General features: G+C 36.5%; 2 protein-coding genes and 1 pseudogene across 2 annotated transcripts; 1 reads left to right on the forward strand and 2 right to left on the reverse strand.

Annotated features, from left to right (window-relative positions):
* Window positions 1–1283: 1283 nt before the first annotated feature.
* LOC106355699 lies at window positions 1284–3006 on the reverse strand. The gene is made up of 2 exons (XM_022704025.2): window positions 2880–3006; window positions 1284–2289 (listed from the first exon to the last, which is right to left on the reverse strand). The coding sequence occupies exon 2, from the start codon at window positions 2280–2282 to the stop codon at window positions 1284–1286; it is 999 nt and encodes a 332-aa protein (XP_022559746.2). The 5' UTR covers window positions 2283–2289; window positions 2880–3006.
* Window positions 3007–3480: 474 nt separating this feature from the next.
* Window positions 3481–5735, forward strand: LOC106353509. The gene is made up of 5 exons (XM_048760906.1): window positions 3481–3716; window positions 4181–4318; window positions 4837–4923; window positions 4958–5135; window positions 5299–5735. Exons 2-5 carry the CDS (start codon window positions 4201–4203, stop codon window positions 5369–5371), a joined length of 456 nt encoding a protein of 151 aa, XP_048616863.1. The 5' UTR covers window positions 3481–3716; window positions 4181–4200; the 3' UTR covers window positions 5372–5735.
* A 5816-nt stretch (window positions 5736–11551) lies between these two features.
* On the reverse strand, window positions 11552–14871 carry LOC106353508 (annotated as a pseudogene).
* Between the last annotated feature and the right edge of the window lie 6316 nt (window positions 14872–21187).

The raw sequence follows: 21187 nt of genomic DNA on the forward strand, positions 1-21187 counted from the left end.
TTAAGTGCTCGAATCTCATCAGGTATGACCCATTCAGACATATGAGGAACTAGATAAATCGTCCTATAGTATGCCAATGCCCACAACTCCACCAAATAGTATTTTGAACAAAACTCTTGTAGATGAAGATCTCTTCCTACGCTCAAGAACTTGGTAGCAGCAGCAGCATGAACACATGGGATTTTGTCTAGATCAAAACACCTGCAGGTGCACATTTTTCTTGCCAAATCAACCGTATAAATCTTTCCGTTACTACCATTGACATTGTACTCAAGGTGGAAGCTGTTTATCTCAACAACATCTAAACACCTCGCTTCCAAACATCTTTTTGACAACTCCTTTTCCACTGTTGGCACAAGCTTCTTTGTGACTGGTATTTCAGCTGCCTTCTTCCTATGTTTGTTAAACCATTCAGTCATTTTTTTGATGATAACATCAATCATCGGTAGCATGAAGAATTTTCTCGCTTCCCGAAGAACACCATTAATGAATTCTGCTGCATTAGTTGTGTTAACATTGTATCTGTCTCCTTCAAAGTAACATCTTGCCAATTTTCTCACTTCAGATACGCCGCAGCAGAAGGATACCTTCTGGAAAAGGCATCGTAGAGATCATCGAACTCAGCCACTGTATAAGCATGTGCACACTCTGTAAACTTGCTTGCGCAAGCGTCTCTATTGTTGAAAACATGTCCTTTGACATTTTGAGACAAATGTCAGATATAATACCCATGTGCAGCCATTGGGAACACCTCACGTATTGACTTGATCAAGCTCGCATTTCTATCCGAAAGAAACACCAATTCGCCTTCATCTGCTATCACTGACCTCAACTTATTCATAAACCACATCCAGCTTTCGTCTTTCTCACCATCAACTACACCAAATGCGATAGGGTAGTGGTGACGATCCGGATCTTGAGCCGTCGCAACAAGCAGAACTCCACCATAAACATGCTTAAGATGTGTTCCATCCACAATGATAACTTTCCTCATCGCTGCGAATCCTTCTATGGAAGCTCCAAATGCGAAAAATAGATAATTAAATCTTTTTGCCGCATCCACTTGAACATAACTTACTGAATCAGGATTCTTCAACTTAAGCATGTACATGTAGGAGTGTATCATAGAAAAACTCTCTTCCGGAGTACCTCAGACTTCATTAGCAGCCATCCTTTTTCCTCTCCATGCTGTGGCATACGATACATCAACACCAACCTTGTGGGTAACCATACTGATCAGATAGCTGGTGTTGGTGTGTCATATCTACCGGGATATTCTTCACTCAAAACAGATGCGCGACAACATGTGGTGTGTCTGCTCTCCTTCTGTTTCTAAGGGTACTTGTAGTTACTACTGAGCATGTATGAGACTTGTTGTAAGTTCTAACCGTCCAAAGATCTGAATTCTTAAGCTTTACTACACGCAAATACCACTTGCAACCTTCTTTGGCTCCTCGACATTTTGCCACAAATCTCACAGTATCGGACTTCAATGTTTCATACTCAAAACCATTCTTATGTGCACCCCTCTGAACTAGAACTTGCATGGCTACCTTAGTTCTGAATTCTTGACCCTTAACCAAATCGAGACCATCATCGCATTCTTCTTCTACTGCAGTCGTGGCTTCAACTCCGGCTCTTGCAGCTTCAACTTCCGCTTCTCCAGCTTCTTCTTCCACTCTTACTTCTGTTCCTTCATACCCATGCTTTAAATTCTCATGCATCTCAATGTCTTCATGTTGTTCGGGTGTGTAAAGCGCGACCACACCATCCATCTCATGATCCTGATCAGTTCCATCTTGCTCAGTGTCATCTTCCTTGGTCCCATCAGAAAGACCAACATAGCTATCATCAGTTTCATCATCATCTTCATCAGAAAGACCAACATAGCTATCATCAGTCTCATCATCATCTCCTAAAAGTGACATACCACCATATGTATCATCCATGTCGCTGCTGATCTCCACATGTAAAACACTTCTACATTTATCATGATTTACTTGCATGAGATAACCCAAAACGTCTTCATCACGACAAATATATGATGGCTTGTTCGAATACAATATCATTGGAAAGTAACTAGTCTTCACCATCCCATCTGCATTTGCCTTAATCTTTATGCATATACTTTCAACCAATTCAGAATACGTAATCTCTTCCACAGCTGTCTTCATCACTAGAGTGTGAATTTCATCTTCTCCCGAGATCCATCTTCTCTCACCCCCATCTTTGATGTAACTTCCTCCGTAATCAAAACATATGATTGTAATAGGTGAGGCCATAGATTTCCTGAAACAAAAATTATGATGAGTTAACCGTTTAAAGAATCTAAGTTGTCCAAGATCTTTGGTACATACTCTATTTAGTAATACAAGTAATACAAGTAATACAGATTGTAGCTTAGTAGTACTAGTAATTCCAGTATTTTCTATAAATTTTCATTTTTGTTGATTTAACCCTTTTAACTAACCCAGGGGGTATTATACAACCCACAATATCGTCTACCAATATTGTAATGTATTATTTTGGTTTAAAACAGTGAAAAATAAGTAGAAATATACAAAATAGTCCTGAAAAAAACATCATTTTCATACCAATATACCTAAAACTTTAATCTTTCATCGGTTTAAGTATGTTTAATCAACAAATAACATGTTACAAAACCCACATTATCGTCTAACACCATTTTTATGTTTTTTCCTATCAAACTCGTGTTAAAAGAATCGTGTTAAAAGAAGAGAACCTTCTTCAAATTTTATTTTCATTTTTCTTTGAAAACTTTTACGATTTCTACAGCTAAGTTTTTATTTTTTTCGTTACCCATAACACATAGAACATAAGTAGTATATTAGTATGAAAATTTCATGCAAAAATCGTACCAATTTTCGTCAAAATAACCTCCAAAAAACGCCAATGGAGCTTGAAGGGGAAGAAGAATTCGCAGGTGGTTGGAAAAAAGGGAGCAGGATCTGAAAAAAGGGAACAGATGGACACATGTGGGAAGGAGAGAGGTAGATGGAGTGTAGGGTCGCTTGTTTGGTGTCCATTAATTATGGACTTTATGTGGGAGGATGAGGGGTCCGCTTTCTATTTTTAAAATTAGAAAGTAAGGTGTGGGGTCCGTGTTTTATTTTTAAAATTAGAAAGTAAGGTGTGGGGTCAGCAAGAAATAGATAATAATATAATAGCTGAGGGTAATAAAGAGAAGGAAAATAAGGTAGGGTAGTTAGAAAAGAAGTGGAGTATTGAGAATACAAAATTTCCAACTGGGTCAATAGATTACTTTCCTGATATTTGTGTGTGTAAATTTTAAGATATATATCTAATTATATAAAGGAGTGTTTATCTACTTCCTAAGCCTTCCACGTAGGAATCCACGTGAGAAACTCGCTTGATACAGTCGCGCCACATGTCCACTATTCGCTCCGTATCATTTCATTAAAGAATTCGTCTTGGGCTTTTTTTGTTATCGGCTCAGTATGCTGGTGATGCAGGGACTTTTGCGATTCGTCCATACTCATGAGTAACACGATGTGGTTGAAACGCGTTGTTTTCTGTCGTGGCTCCGGTGATCGTGACCAAGCTTCCTTCACGGCATGAGGCCGCGCTCATCGTTTCACCGTTGCGGCCTCCTAAGCTCGCAACCGAAAGCCATGATATTTCCTAGCTCTCAAAGTCATCGACCTCACCTCCCATTGCAGTCCAATTTTATTGTTGTGAGGAATCTCTGCCTCGATCTCGGTTAATGTCAGAATTATCTTGCTCACTCTATGTTCTCTGATTCTGCTTCATGTACCTTAACAATTTCGTTGATTCAGATCGGATTGATACATAATCTTTCACATTAAATGTTAAAATACTTAGTATCTGATAGCCGGGTTTGGATATTGAGTTCTGAATTTTGGAAACCTTCTGTAATTATAATTGCAGCTTCTTTTTCATGTTCTGTCTGTTGCTTGAATTCTCAGTACGGTTGTTATGGTTCAACCACCAGCACACCATTGTTCTGTAATGTGTTTGAGTGAGAGATAGTGACTGTAATACGTGTCCTAGATGTAATTGCAGCTGCATATGCTATTACTAGCTCTTTCTTCATGTTCTTTCTTTTCCTTGAATTCTCTGTACATTCTAACTATTGTTTCTGTCTGTGTTTAAAATGGCGATCTCCTTTTGCGCCAAGGCGCAAGGCGCACTGTGGCGATGGCTCCACCGCCATGGAACCCTGAGGCGAGCCTAGTTTCCCCAAGGGGCTCGCCTAGTTGCGCTTTGCCCATAAGGCAGTGGCTTAAAGGCAATGCAAAGGCGCGCCTTGGAGACTGTAAGTTAATCGGCACTAAACCAAGTAGAAACTAAACCCTACTCTAACTAATTAACCAATCTTAAAACCAAACATTAAAAATACTCACCAAAACATAGATCTAACTGTGTTTTGCTTAAGGTTAGTGTATTATCTACTCTTCTCTAGTCTCATAGGTTCTTCTTCTTATTATAACTTCTTTACATAACACCAATACTCGTGCTTGTTACATAACACGACAATAAGACATAGTTAACGTTAACTTTCAACTAGTCTTCAAGGCGAGCGCCTCGGTGCGCCTTGGCGCAAGGCGCAAGGCACACACCTCATCGCCATGGAGCGCCATGTGCCATTTTAAACACAGGTTTCTGTTATAATATAGAAAGTTTAGATCTTGGATCAACAACCAGCATAACTGCTCTGTATCTATGACTGGGAGAGATTTAGTGTGTGTATTAATATGTGCTCTCGCTTGAATATCTTAACTTCTGAGACTTTGTACTTATGGATTCAGATTTTTAGTTGTTTTAATGTGTTAGATAGAGCATCATTACGTGGCTTAGGATTTGATTATTGTTGGCTACTTTCATACAAACAAGAGGTTCGACAATGTGGAGCTCTCTGGCGTTCCTAAGAATATCGGTGATCACATCTCTCAGTTTTTTCCCTCAGGCGCCAATTCCCTAGGCGAAGCTCTTATACTCTTCTTTTTGTCAAAGCAGTTTATTGATTCACTAGGTATGACCATCTTACGTTGCACATTTATGTTGTTTTGTAGTTTAATAGCAAAAAGCTTGAAGCCTTATCAAAGGGTAAAGATAGAAACCCTGAGATGCAGGTTTGTGTTTCTAATCACGACAAAAGTTCTGGACATCTTACTATAGCATAGATACATGATTTGGAAGGTAATCAGTTAAGTAGGGAGTATATATAAAGGCCACTCTACACCAGTATAGTTTCTTGGCAATTGACAGTATCTGTATATTGTTATTGCTATATAGGAAATATATGGGGAACATCTGGACAATTCGAATGTGGCATTGTATTCGGAGTGGAAGTAGCTTTGGGTTATGAAGAGATTTGTTCAGATTCTTCTGGGAACAGAGTGTTTATTAGGAGAAATAATGGATACATGAAACTTATCAAGCCTTTCACCATGGAAAACATATTAATGTCTCGGTTATGTAGAGAGAAAATGTACATGGAGGAAAATATGTTTAGCCCCTTTCCATCACATTGTAATTCATTTTCGAGGCCATTGGTTTTACTGATGGTACAAAGGATTTTATAAGAACTATGGAGATTTTATTAGCCGAGCTCAGAGTTGTAGAATTCCTTAGCTAAGGAAGTTGGAAGATCTAGGTCTTCATGTTAAGAGAATAATGGGATTGGTACACACATCTCGCTATCTTTTTACTAACGTAAAATTTGTTTATTATACTGACAATGGCGAAGACTTTACATGTTAAGCTTGATTTATGTTTTTAAAATGGATCAAATGATGCAACTTTGCTGCTATTCGGTGGGATTTTGGTTGAGATATTGTCGTATTGTATTCATCATAATTGTGGGACTGAAACAATGGACTTTTTAACAGAATACGGGTATGCGATATAGCCATATAAGTAATTAGCAATGTTTACATGTATCTGAACCGAACAACCAAATTAAATCGAACCGAACAACCAAACTAAATCGAACCAAAAAACAAAGTTCGGTTTGGATTTGGATCCTATCAATTATAGTAGTGGATTATATATATATATATATATATATATATATATATTTTTTTTTTGTCATCAGTGGATTTTATGTTTTTAGAACCGAATAACCCGAACTGAACTGAGAACCAAATGGGTACCCGAAAATATAGAATATAGTTTATATATTTGTAAATATTAACTATATTTAGTTTAAAAATAATCAAATAATTTAAAAATATTTTTTATTAGTTAAGATAACAAAAAAATAGATTTTACTAGAATACAATTTCATCTAAAATACTTAAAATTAGTTGAATTATTCGATTTTTATCTGAAAATCCAAAAATCTGATATTAATCTGAAAAGCTCTTCTTCTTTTTTTACCTTTTAACCCAAATTAATGGAAAAACAGAACCAACCTAGAACTGAATAGGATCCAAAATTATTTTTGATATAAGCCGGTCTCCAACTTTGTTATCCGAACCAAGCCGAAATAACTGAACCGAACCGAGACTGAACTGTACTTTCTAAAAACCCAAACAGATTCTAAACTTCTAAAACCAAAGAACCGAACCGGAATCGAACACAGAACTGAATGCCCATGGATATAGATAATCATAGTTTTGCTTTCTTCAACTTCAGTCAAAGACAAAACATTTTGCAGAGACCCATGTTTACAGATTCCCTTGAATCTTTTTCAAGTATTATAAACGAAGTGTGCACTCACAAATGTAAATTCGCAAACTCAGCAACACAAATACATTTTAAAAAAAACTTACGACACTTCAAAACATATACGTCCATACCAAAACTAGCACACAAACACTTGATTATAGACTACAATAATTCCTAAATACAACCTATCCTAAAACAATATGCTTTTTTCAACGTATAACCCCTCATCACTAAAACACTATCCCAATCTAACCCAATCTACACACACTCACATACACTATTCTGACAACAACAACACCAGAATATATCAAACATTTTCTTACTATTACGTAACACAATGTTGTGACATTAAATTGTAATTACTTTCTGTATTTAAATGATTGTTGTTTTAGATTTTGGTTTTGTATGGTTTAGAGTATAATAAATGTATTTATTTTAAAATAAATTAGAATGTAAAAATATGAGGGTGACTTTAGTGATAAAACCAAAAAATGATACAAAAAATTAATGTATTTAGTTTTTTTTAATGTGTGAAAAACTTAAAACATCAATCATACATATGCCCAGGGAATATAACATATGAAGATACAAAACCCAATAGCATCATACAAAACAAATAAACAACATAAGAAACACGAAGCGTGAACACTCCAGTAAATACAATGAATGCAAACCTAAACACACAAAATCATACAAAAAATAATAACCTAGATCACAAGTAAAGTATATCCCGTCCGTAGGACGGGGCGACTCTAGTATATATATAAAGTTGAGATTGTTTTTCTCCCATAGTGTCCACGTAGGATTCCAGCTCACTAATTCGTGTGTCCTAGAGCCACCACATGTCCCAGTTTTTAAAACATATAGTTTCATTTAATTTGGTAAGCAATATTTGTGGGCTTCGATTAGAATTGTGTTTTATGTTTTGCTTAATAAAGCTCATTCAATACAAGAAAAAGAAGTGATACCCAGACAACCATATTAAACAGAAGTTTATCGGGAACGACTGTTTCCTATCATTTTTTTACAATCCTAATTTCATCGGAGTTTGGGTCTAGAAAATCATCATTTGTTGGAAAATTCTCGGTAAGTTACGATAACATATATTGTGGAAATTTTCATCGGAAAATCATCTGAATGTACCGATGACTTTTTGAGTAATCCACCTCCGATTAATTTCCGGCAGCTGAAAATATTTATACAAAAAACAATTATTTTAATTAAATTATAACAAATATTAAAAATCTTCATATATTTCATTGCATAATAAATGTAAAAATTCAATAACAAAAAATTAAAAGGAAAGAACGGATCTTCTGGTTTGCAATAAATTTGATAAAATTGGTGGTGTATGATGCAACGATGGTGATAGCAGATGAGAAGTGAGCGGAATGGAAGTAGCGGTAAACAGAGTTGTAGCGGTGGTCGTGCAAGGAGTTGCGGTGGCTGGATGCAAAGAAAGAGGCGCAGCGGTACAAGGAGTTGCGGCAGTGGCGGTGAAAGATGTGCGGACAATGGTGGTTCTTTTGCATAAGAAAGTAGATCTAAAAAGAAAAGAGAGAAAGATTGGGAAGATGAAAAAAAAAATATGAAATTAAAGAGATAGTGCTGACAACTCTTCTCCACCGTTCGTTTGATATATAGATAAAATTAAAGACGATTAATAAAAAAATAGTTTTATGCTAAAACACAACTATTTTATCCAGAATCTTTTTTCCATTACACGTTTCACTTTGATTAAATTAAAACAAAAAATTATATATATATATATGTATATATATATATATATATTGTCAATTGCAAAACTGTAGATATAGTTAGATTGATAAATATATTTAATCACTAAACCAAAAAAAACTATTTATATGTCTGTTTGTTTTTAAGATTGGAAACGATAATTCAATTATTCTAAAAGCTCATTTTTAAAAAAAATCAGTTGTAAATTAAATTAATTTTCACATAAAAATTTGAATGAACAAGATAAAAGACTATTTTGATCATATCTTACATTTAATTAACTTTATTCGTGTAGTTTGTTTTCTTGCATATAATTTGTCAGTTATGAAAATTAAATAATATTTGTACAAATAATTTTAGTTTGTTCATAATAAATAAAACAAAAAAAAAATTATTTACCTGCCATAATATATTTGTGTAACGGGCTCATTGTATATTTAAGGTATATTTAAATTCATATAAAACAAAAACTTAATTTAAAATTATAGAAAACAATGTAACCTCCATTAGTACACTTTAATGTAGACTCAATTTTTTTTTTGTAAAATGAAACAACATGCAAAACCATTTAAAGCGCTTACAGTATATCAATACCACAATTTTATAACATATACACGATTATTATTATTTTTTGGACAATATAAACAAGTATTGTAAACAAGAAAAATATATCTTATTACATGTAATCTCTTTTGACCTAAAACTTTCTAGAAGACAAAAAAACATTATCATACATATTTCTTGCAAATAAAATCCTAAAACACAAACCAGAAAATTATACAAAAAATAATAAAGCTAATACCAAAACTGGTGTAGTAATAAAAATTGGTTTTAAATTGGATTTTAATTGCTATACTAGATTTTGACCCAAAACTGATTTACAAATGAATTGTTTTTTATTTATTGATCCAAAAATAATTTACAAATTATATTTATTTTTATTTCGAACCATAAAAGTTGAGTTTTTATGTTTTATCTTCTTCAAAATATGATATTTATTCCAAATAGATTTAAATATGATAAGTGGGATTTAATAGTATAGATATTATCTATTGAAGAACAATATGTTGTCATCATTAAAATGTGGTAATGTTTGAAGATGATAACCACTCCCGGTCTAGAGAGCCTCTTACACCTGCATAGAAAGTGAAGCCCACCACCACACTAACTTCCGAGAGCTAAGGTGGTCCTGGGAAACGAGCAAAGACCAAATGGTGACACCGAGCCAGTTAATGACAACCCCGAGAACCGGCTCGCCATTTGGGACCTCAAAGAACCGAAGGATCAATATCCGAGACGTGCGGACTTAAAACCGGTGTCGGCGGACTTAGGTAAAGACGATAGCGCCAAGAGACAAACTTCATATACAAACGCATCCGCCTTTGTGATGAGAAACCAGAACATCAGAAGTGAGGTAGCTGAGCGAGTGGTCCACATGGGCCATAGACGACCGCCTGATTACAACCACCCCGCCTGCGAACAACTACTCGAGACTCGCCTTCAAGACCACGGAGCAGAGGAGAAAGACCCCACCGACACCGATTGAAACACCCAGTTGAGCCAGCAAGGGACACTGGAGTTCAAGAAGGTGAGTCAACCAGAGAAGAGACGAAATATCTGAAAACTGTCTCCTCCAAAACCCTAAAAACCGACTGAACCACAGATCTCCCGACCAGAACCTCGCCGCGAAGCCGAAGATAGCAGAGACGCCGCCGGAGCCAGAGCACCTCGCGCGCGGAGCACCTTACCGGAAAGAGACCCTATCCCAGAATCGAGAGCAACATAAAAAACGAGGTAAGGGAAGGGAGGACGCTCCCGGCGCCGGCACGCGCGCGTACGCACCGCCAGACGCCGGGCGTTACTGTAGCACGCGCTTTAGGACGAGGCCCGGGAGAGAGAGATGAGAGAGGTTCCTATAAGGCTATAATAATGTTTGGATTTCATATCCGATCCAGATCCCTAGTTGAACTGGTACACCCAGTACCTTGTATATTTTCTAGTTCGGATTTACTGAAAAAACTGTTAATTATAAATATGATCGAACCTGGTAAAAATCCAAAAAACTTACTCTTAATCCGCCATCTGTTACCATTGATCAAATAAAAACTCAAAATATCTGATAATATTTTTATTTTTAAAACATTACTTACATACTTTTTAATATTACATAAACTTGTGATTTCTAAGACTTTGATGAAATTTTTATTATATCATCCAAATACAAAATGATAATATAAGAAATGTATTGATATGACAGTATTAGTTTATCTTTGTTATTAATAACCTATTTTAAACATTGTGTTTTTATTCTAAAATTTATGATAATTTTTAAATTCTTAAACACTCAAAATTGCCATATCAATATTGTGTACAAAATGACATAATAAATAATATTATTTTATTTTTGTGTACATACTCATTTTCGATGGTTAAATAATATTATACAAAAATGATATTCAAATATGTATATGATAATTGACGGAGGATATAGGGTTTGAGTTTGTATTGAAAATATGCATAATATTTGAATATTGATAAATTTAAGAAAATAATATTTTGATGTCATTATGTTTGTTAATTTATATATGGTTCATAATATACATATTTAAACTTAGAATATTTATATTAAATTTAAGGTTAACATATCTTATAAATATTTGTAGGCTTAATATTTATTCATCTATTTAGGTGTATCCGTATGCACAAAACCAAAACAATTAACGAATTTTAGTACGTAATTCCTCTCGTAAAATAAATGTATTTTTGGCAGCTTTACAATTTTCATCAAAGATATAGATCATGAATGATCCTGTTTTAATAGTATTAATAGAGCTCCTGAAGTTCTTCGTGGGGCCACCCATTACTCTAGAGCTGTGGATATGTGTATGGATGCATCTTTGGTACATAATCTATATGTTACTTCTCTGTGGATTTGCCTTCAGTATCAAATCTTTTGCTATAAAACTACAACAACTAACCGTTGTTTCTTTACCATTAACAGCTGAACTTATGACCAACCAAGCAATCTTTGGTGAGGACTCTGAGCTCCAACAGCTCCTCCATATTTTCAGGTAAGTATTTTGTCTTCACTTGTCACCCACTTACTTTGACAAACATAACACAATTTAAAGCATATCTCTAGTGTGCTTCTCGCACTATGAACCCTCTTACCTTTAGCATATATCAATTCTATAATCATGGTCTTCAATAATACATGATGGAAATTCAAATGTTAAATAAATGGAAAAAACATACACATAGCAAGATCGACTGTGGGGACTTAAGCCACAAGCCACATGAAAAATGTAGGCCAAGCAGTGAGTGAAACCGAAGCCAAACCATAAGCCCATAGCATAACCACTGAGCATTCACTTTCCCCAGCTCCAAATAACTGAGTTATCGTACCTGCCAACAAAGCTATTAAGTCAGTCAATACAATGAAGTTAAAAGAGTTAAGCTTGCAGCAACGAACCTAGACTCATTGCTGGTGGGACAGCATACTGAATGAGAAGAACAAACTGGTACAACGGTTCTGAGGTAATCAAATCCAACTTGTATGCTCCTCTAACGATTAAAACACCACTTATAGGCAGGAGAATGTAACGTGCAACCAAGACGCCGATAATGCTGGATCTTTTCATTCCTGAACTCCTCATACCTTTGAGTAAGTTTCCTCCAATGATCAGGGTCGTAGCAGGAATGGCTCCATCTCTTCAGCCAAAAGAAACAAGAAGCTCGGTTACAGCTTTAGAATGAGTGAGTTTTTTTCTATGGTAAGTTGTCTATTTTACTAGTTCAATTACCCCACTAGAGTAACTGAGTCTTGAAGCACTCCAAGAGGAGCTACGTTGCCGATTATTAGCTTCCTTACAGGATTAATGAGACCAATCACAAGCGCGATTATCTTTAAACAAAACCAAAAAAGGATGAAATATTAGTTAAAGTAGTATGAATGTTGGAAAGGGACAGTGAAACACAAACCGCAGCAATAGTTGTTGGAGTAAATATTGTACTCAAGTTGACTTTCTCTGACAGTGAAACCATTCTTCTCTTGAATCTGTCCCACCTCCCAACCTGTCACATACTCATACACAGTCATTACTCATCACCATCAGATGAATGAGTAGTTATCGATCTAGTAATGAGACCTTATGGTTTTCTTCTTCTTCTTCTTTGGAAGAGATCAGTGGGACTTTGCAGCTGGATTCAATAGAAGGTTGGGTTTCAATGGGAGAGTTTGATAACACACGCATAAGATTGTAAACGTAAGTCCATATGTAAACTGATCCCATCTGATAACATTACAAGTATATATATATCAATCATAATGATATATAGACACTGATAAAACCTTGGAGAAGAAGAAAACTTACTGCCATGGAGAGTGCAACATAACCCATTCCATACTTGTTGCAGTTTTCAGGATCTCCAAATGGACCTCTTTATCTTTACAAACAGCTGGGATTATGATTAATGGCATGTTTCCCAAGTTACCTGTTTAGGGTTTCATTAATATCATATCATTAAGTAAAAACAGAACAAAAAACCACAATCTGAAATATTAGGAGACATGATTTTTAAGGTTTTGTTACCAGCATCACAACAACCAACAATGAGACCACGAAGATGGGACGGAGGCTTAGTGATGAGAATAACAATCCAGCCTAATAACGAACCAATGATGAATGTGAGCAGAAGATTAATCGGCATGAACCACCTGATATCATTATTCATTAGGATAAACCAGAGAGCTAAACTCCTGATGAAAAACCTCAGGTGACTTACATTTTCACCAAGCTTTCATATGTAACACTATCAGCTAAACGGCTTCCAACAAGCGAAGGATTAAACACATAAAAGACAATCTATACAAAAAAACAAACAAACACAGATTAAAGTAGATTTATTAGTAAAGAGAGTATAAATTTAATTATAACGAACGTCGTTCAAATATTTGCGAGCATCTGGACCAAGAAGATTGACTCCATCCAGAGCCATATAAAGTCCAACTGATGTTATCAGCAGAATCTCCACCACTGGTTTTGATGAAGTTATGAACAGATGCAAAAGCTTCAACATCTCTACTTCCACTTTTTATTTCTCAAGAGCTAATACCTGCAAACATAATCCGTATACTCATAACTTCGGTTGTTGCATATGAATTAGTGGAGCTTCAAGAAAACAGAAAACTAAAACAGAGCTTGAAAAATACTCTAGTAAACCTGAAAAATATTTCTTTGGTAGCAAATAAATAAATATTTGTAAGATCATTTTAGAAGTATAGATGGATGGATGGCTAGATAAAGAGATAGATAGAGAATCCGAAAAAATCCAAACCTGCACACTCTATCTCTTTATAAAAGAGAATATGCGTCTCTAGAGAATCCACACGTGCATGGCCAGATCGAGGCCGCCTCTTTACTCCATATTCTTGGGGATGGGATGAGACTAAGAATATTAGTTTGATTTTAACGGTTATAAATATGCACAACTTGGTATCCGCATGACTCGAGTTAGATTTGTACCCTCTTTCTTGTGTTTGTTCCGTATGAAATAGTTCAAGACATAGATTCATAGCTCTATAGCTCTTTGTTTGATTCAACCGTATGATAACTCATAAGTTTCTGAACTCTTACTTTTACCAGAACCAACAAGAAAAAAGGTTTCAAATTATAAGGACTTATCTATATATATTAGGTGAAACAAGTTCTAGTTACATGTATATATCACCCTTTTTGTAGATCAATTTTAATGTATTTCATGAAATAGATATAAGAATATCCATAAGATATATATACCAACATGTGAAATAAGAAAGATAAAATCTACAAAATATAAGAAGAGAAATTAAAAATAATTTCCACAAAATTTGGAAAACTCATATGAGTAATTCTTTGTTTGTTTTCCTAGATTGTCTGAGACCAGTAGTTATATAGGACACTCGTCATGCCTTTCGTCATATATACTACGATACGTGAAATTTCATCATATTAATTTGTGGTTCTTGCTGGATATGTAGAGATAATTATGTAGATAGACAGCTACGTACTATGAAGTCCTTTTTGTTGCCATCTATCGTCTGGCGAGTTGTTTGTTGCGACAAGAAGCATCCCAAAGCTCCCCAACACAGCATAACCGATTAATTACCCTGCCATAAAGTGAGCTTCAGGGAAAAAATCCTCTTGATCTATTCGTATTACGGCTTCACGCTCTGACTTGAAATGATCCAAGACCAGTTTCCCATTGTACATCAAGATACCAGTCTTCGGATCGATATAGATAACCTGAGTGTTGGCCCTAGAGAAGAGACTAAATATGACACACCAGAGTCTGAGGTGTCAAAACCACTATAGATAGGATAGATGTCTTCTGACCGCCCACTGAAATTAGCCAACTAAATGATGACAAACACCTAGAAAAAAAAAACGTTCCGTCTTTAGTAAAAAATAATCTGATAAAAAGCCAGAACCGGTCTCAAAATTTCAAAACTATAAATATTTTACTATATTTTTTATAAGCAATTTACTTTTATAATTTTAAAGTTATAAAACTTATATATATATATATATATATATATATATATATAAACTCTTTCAAATTTGAAGGTGATCGAAGACAAATTTTACATCGAACATCATGTCTAAAACCAGCCTTGTGAAGACCATATATAACCATGACTCATTCATGAGTGGCCTTAAGAAAGGGACCTTGTGAATGCAGATCCATCTCAACTCAGGGCGCAGCAGCTGTCCTCTTGACAGCTTCACGGATTAAGAATCAAGATACCAAGCTGGCCATATTTCTCGATACGACTTATTTACGGAACAAAAGCTAGATCATTCAAAATCTAGCAATCGCAAGCTGCATTGAAGTTGACTGAACTTTTTCAATTTTCACAATTAGATATATTATACGGACATGGACTTTGTCCCCAACAAGGCTTATAAGATAATGGGCTCAGCCCATTTAAAAGGAGGGTCACTAGCAAACCCTAGACCTCTCCTTTCTATAAATAAGGAGCCAACCTCTTCCAATAGGGCTCTTGGACTCTCTTTTGGTCTCTCTTCCATCTCTCTTTTCTTCTAGAGAGAGAAACACTTCAACACATGCTTTCATCTAGTCACTTGTGATCCTTTGTTGTAAAACTACGATTGGCTTGATCCCCTTTCGGGGTACGTAGGCAACCCTTCACCGGGTCCAGCTATAATCAATAAACACCTTTTTTCTTATTCTCTCCGGGTTGTCCCCATCCGGTCCAAGCTCAGCATGAAGACTTCTCCTAACCCCACCGACGAATCCTCGTCTCGTTCATTCACTAGTTTGTTGACAGTTCTCGGTTCAAACAGTTGGCGCCCACCGTGTGGCATGGAGAAGTATCTTCGAGGAAGATTGAACTGGAGTCCGTTCTCGCGTCACTTGACCGACGAGTCATCACTCGATCGACGAGTCGTCACTCGACCGTTTTGTCGTCACTCGACCGTTCTGTCGTCACTCGGCACAGAGCGTTCTCTCGCAGTCGCTCGACTTGATCTGCGCAGTCGCTTGGCTCGATCTCTCACGGTCACTCGCTCGTTCTCTTTACTCGGCGTAGATCGATCTCTCGCTCAGATCTCTCTCTCCTCGTGGAGTTGACGTGTCGATTCAGCAACAAGGACTCGCTGAGGCGTATCCATATTTGACGTATCCATCATGGCTTCACGATGAATCGTCTCGAACACAGTTGGCTCGCGCTCTCGCGGTCACTCGACTCGATCTCTCACGGTCACTCGGCGCAGATCGTTCTCGCGCAGTCACTTGGCTCGATCTCTCGCGGTCACTCGCTCGGTCTCCTTACTCGGTGCAGAACAATCTCTCGCAGTCGCTCAGATCTCTCTCTCCTCGCGGAGTTGACGTGTCATTCTGTCGTCACCCGATCGACGAGTCGTCACTCGACCGACGAGTCCTCACTCGTCCGACGAGTCGTCACTCGACCGTTTTGTCGTCACTCGACCGACGAGTCGTCGCTCGACCGACGAGTCGTAACTCGACTGTTCTGTCGTCACTCGACCGTTCTGTCGTCACTCGACCGTTCTGTCGTCACTCGACCGTTCTGTCATCACTCGATCGACGAGTCCTCACTCGACCGACGAGTCCGCACTCGACCGACGAGTCCTCACTCGACCGACGAGTCATCACTCGACCGTTTTATCATCACTCGACCGTTCTGTCGTCACTCGGTGCGGAGCGTTCTCTCGCCTCAATCTGCGCAGTCGCTCGGCTCGATCTCTCGCGGTCACTCGACTCGCTCCCTTGCGGTCACTCGACTTGTTCTTCGCGGTCACTCGACTCGCTCTCTCGCAGTCACTCGGCTTGGATTGCTCTCTCGCAGTCACTCAGATTGCTCGCAAGTCTCGAGCATGACGTGATACCGCGAAGACACGTCCACCCGTGACCATTTGATTGTGATGGTTTGCTCGTGGCGGTACATTCATAGATGATGTCTATGGCGAATTGTCTTTGGCAGTTTGTCGATTGACACTTCATCCATGATAACTTGCTCCAGTGGTTCAGAACACTGTCCTCACAGATCGTTCGCGCAACCATCCCGGAGTAAGAAGTCTGATCAAAATTAGAAGTATGTCGATGAAAACTCGCCCGAGACGGTCCGTCTATGACACGTCATCTATGGCAACCTAACCATGACAGCCATTTCATGATAATCGTCTGCGACATGGGTAAAGCACTGAGTTCATTCTCTTATAAACCCTCTTCAAAAAATTCATTGAGATCAACTCCATCTCTCTCAACGAACTTGGGGGCTTACTGTTGGATATGGACTTTGTCCCCAACAAGGCTTATAAGATAATGGGCTCAGCCCATTTAAAAGGGGGGTCACTAGGAAACCCTGACCTCTCCTTTCTATAAATAAGGAGCCAACCTCCTTTGAGAGGGCTCTTGGACTCTCTTTTGGTCTGTCCTCCATCTTTTTCTTCTTCTAGAGAGAGAAACATTTCAACACATGCTTTCATCTAGGTACTTGTGATCCTTTGTTGTAGAACTACGATTGGCTTGATCCCCTTTCGGGGTACGTAGGCAACCCTTCACCGTGTCCAGCTATAATCAATAAACACCTTTTTTCTTATTCTCTCCGGGTCGTCTCCATCCGTTTCAAGCTCAGCATGAAGACTTCTCCTAACCCCACCGATGAATCCTCGTCTCGTTTATTCACTAGTTTGTTGACAGTTTTTGGTTCAAACAATTTTCACAATTAGAAATATTATACTACATGTTATTATATATGGTTCAAAATATTCCACAATTAGAAAGATTATATTACACATTATGACGGGTTTTTTTTTCCACCCACACCATCTTGAAATACAGAACAAATCTGAACGTGACTTAGAGAAAAGAACAAAAATATGGTAAATTTTTTTCCAGAATCCGAAATAGTAGATTACACACCATCAAGAGTTATTCTTGACTAAAAATGAACTTGAAAGCTCTTCAGTCAAGCTCTTCAGTCCAATGAGTTGATTGAAAGTTAGTTAATGTTTTAACATCAGGAGGTTCAAGTTTCAAATCTTTGAGAAAACAATTTATTAACAATTATGCAAACTAATTAGTTTGGTTAAATTTAGGTTTGGTTTGGATTCAGTTTGGTTTAATTTGGCTTGTTTGATTCTATGAATATTTTAACTGAACTAAATCGAAACTATTTTGGTTTGGTTTTTGTTCAGTTTAGTTGAGTTTGTATTCATTTTGTGTTCGATTTAGTTCAATCGAGTTGGGATTTAACTTATTTCTAGATTAGTAAAATATAATTTATTGAACTAACAATCATCATTTAATCACTAAGTCATTGAGTTATTCATTCGTAAATATAAAGAAACTTTACAGTAAAAATATAGAAAATGTAATCAAATAATTTTAAAGTATTACCTTCAAATCTAGTATAACTATCATAAAGTGTTTTCGGTTTTAATAATAGCGTAGGAAAAACATATATTTATTTTATTAATAGTTGTGTTTTTAATCATTTAAAAGTAAAATGTATAAAATTATGTTTAGTTGTTTAGGTTAGATGGATACCAATCTTAAATCTTAATATTATTAGTATAATTAGTTAAATTAACTAAGACTGTGATTTTTGGTTCGGTTTAAAATCCTAATCAGTGTTTGCCACTGGCATGCTCAACAAGAGTTTTAGTACTCAAGATGATAATAGAGATGTGAACATTGATGTTCAATTGAAGTTAGTAGAAAGGCTGCTCATGATATTGCAGGATGCACTGCAATCTACTTTTATCTTCAGAATTCAAGTTACAGTCAAACTATCACATTTACTAAGAGATAGTTCGTCTTTTAGTTTTGGTAGATTGTGAACTTTCCAGCAAGAATCAATCCGCTGCACACGTCAGCGGTAGTGAGCCTGCACAGACGACTGTTTGTGCGAGTACCATTTGAGCGGTGACAGGTCTTATCTCAAACTGAGCTCGTTCTTTTCTATGTGTTTCTTTTGTGAGCCTGTTTTGTTCTCTAGGAATTAGTTTTTATCAGAGGCAAATACGTTAGTAAATGTGATAGTTTGACTGTAACTTGAATTCTGAAGATCAAAGTACAGAAGTGAACATTGATGTTCAATTAAAGTTAGTAGAAAGGCTGATCATGATACTGCAGGATGCAATGCAATCAACAAAACTGTGTGGTTGTGACTTTGGAATGTTATGATTCAGCCTGTATTCTGTGGGCCGAATTCGGGCCTTAAACTCGGCACTTTATATTTTCTGGGGTCGTATTCTATACATTTTTTTTTGAATGAATGTTAAATTTATTCAATCAAAGACCTTTTTACATCAGGTGCATCTGTTTAATGAATCAAAAAAAGAATCTAAAAAACGAAGAAAATTCTCCTAGGCTCACGATTCTCCCCGTGTTCCAAACCATGTAACAATCCCCTCTTCAAAATGACCCCTCCCTCGTAGTGAAAGCAACCAAAGTCTGACTGTTTTGTCTATAAGTTTTATTAGTCAGTGAGCCTCACATGGCTGCTCTTCATGATGTCAAGTATTACGCTCCCTCCATATTGAGTGCATGGTCGCTTGGAATGCATATCGGATCAGAAAGTTCTTTGCTGGAGTCAGCCTCGGGTTGGAGATAATTTCGATGATATCACTCCATTCAGTGGTGGAACTATCTTGCAACAATCCCTCTGCACGAGCTTTCCACACTTGTCTTGAGTACCTGCAGCTGAAGAAGAGATGTTGACATGTTTCTTCAGCTTCATTGCACAAAATACAGTTTGTATTGATCCAAGCATTCCACATGCGCATCTTATCACCAGTTTGGAGTCTATTTCTCAGAGCAGTCCACGCAAAGTAGGAGTACTTAGGCGTTAAATCGGTGAACCAAATACCCCTGCTCCAACCACAGACTTGGTGACAGTCGCAAATTTGTTCCCATGTTTTCTTGGTTGAGAAACTATTAACAAATTTCCCATCAGCCTGCTTCCATAGGCCACTATCGTCTCCCTGAGTGGCAGCCAGTCAAAACCTCTATCTCATCTTCCACATCATTTAGAATACGAACCCTGTGCCTTTTTATACATCAATTCAATCATAGGCATACATTTTTGATTTTTGTGAAAATCGTAGGCATACAATTTGCATTTATGTTCACTTTTCATTAAGAACCGGTCCTGGACATAATGAAGTGAAACATTATTATTATTAGATCCCCAGATTTTTTGAATTAACACATGAACATAGACCCCAAATTATTTTAAAAAGGATTGATTAATGTCTTTATTAAATCGTTTAAAGTCCTAAAATTTCAGAGCCCGGTTTATTTATCAGTGTATATAGTCAAACGCATACTGAACAAAGATTCCTATAGAAAGTTCAATAAACAAAATAAGGTAGAAGTCCAGTTTTCTGTTTTCAGTATTGTGTCGCTCAATTGCATGTAAGGCACATGACACGATCACATGAAAATCTTCAAAAGATAAAGGCTTTTGTTGCATGTTCCTAAAAGGTCCGTCCGTCCCCAACGTACAAATACAATACCCTCGAATTCTCAATACTTCAAGCCCTAAAAAGCCAACTATTTATATATGATGAAACGGTTGTATCCAACTCTCATTCTCATCTTATAATGTAAAGTTGAAATTGACCACGATGGGTAGCCTAGTAGTTTATATCAGTAATGCTAATGTCACTATGTGAAAATTCGTATGATAATGCATGTTATTAACCAAAAAAAACAAAGTAAAAATTATTCATATTCTTACGCAGATAAAAAATTATCTCCATTTTATTGGAGATATATTTCACCACATTTGAACATTGCATTGATTATGCAAACTCTTTCGCTACATATAAATACTTACTCTCTATGTTTTATATTAGTTGTCATTTTAAACTTTAAATTTGTTTCATTATAAATATCGTTTTATATATTTTCAATGTACTTATTTGATAGTTTTCTAATTTTACCTCTATTATTTTAGTTCATTAATTACAAAAATCAAATAAAAATATTAGTTAGAGGTAAAACCAAAAATTAAATAATTTTCTTAATCTATGTGGAAAAGCTTATATGACTTTTAAAAGAAATAGGAGAAAGTATATTTATATTATATGATCCTTAAGAAAAAATACATGTTTTCATATTGTCACTAAATATCTTCCCTAGGAACTTGATGTACTCCTCATTTTCATACATCTTGGTACTCAAAACCCATTGGCTGATGTTGCAGAGTTCCCTACTCATCTAAAGGGAAACTGATGAAACTCAA

Source organism: Brassica napus, chromosome C6 (genome assembly GCF_020379485.1).
Source record: "Brassica napus cultivar Da-Ae chromosome C6, Da-Ae, whole genome shotgun sequence".
In the NCBI taxonomy this organism is placed as follows: domain Eukaryota; kingdom Viridiplantae; phylum Streptophyta; class Magnoliopsida; order Brassicales; family Brassicaceae; genus Brassica; species Brassica napus.

Coding starts and splice junctions, on each gene's coding strand:
- LOC106355699 (XM_022704025.2), bottom strand. CDS start 2,282: ATGGCCTCACCTATTACAATCATATGTTTTGATTACGGAGGAAGTTAC.
- LOC106353509 (XM_048760906.1), top strand. CDS start 4,201: ATGGCTCCACCGCCATGGAACCCTGAGGCGAGCCTAGTTTCCCCAAGG. Junction 4,924..4,957: donor ACAATGTGGAGCTCTCTGGC/GTTCCTAAGAAT, acceptor ACATCTCTCAGT/TTTTTCCCTCAGGCGCCAAT. Junction 5,136..5,298: donor ATAGAAACCCTGAGATGCAG/GTTTGTGTTTCT, acceptor ATTGCTATATAG/GAAATATATGGGGAACATCT.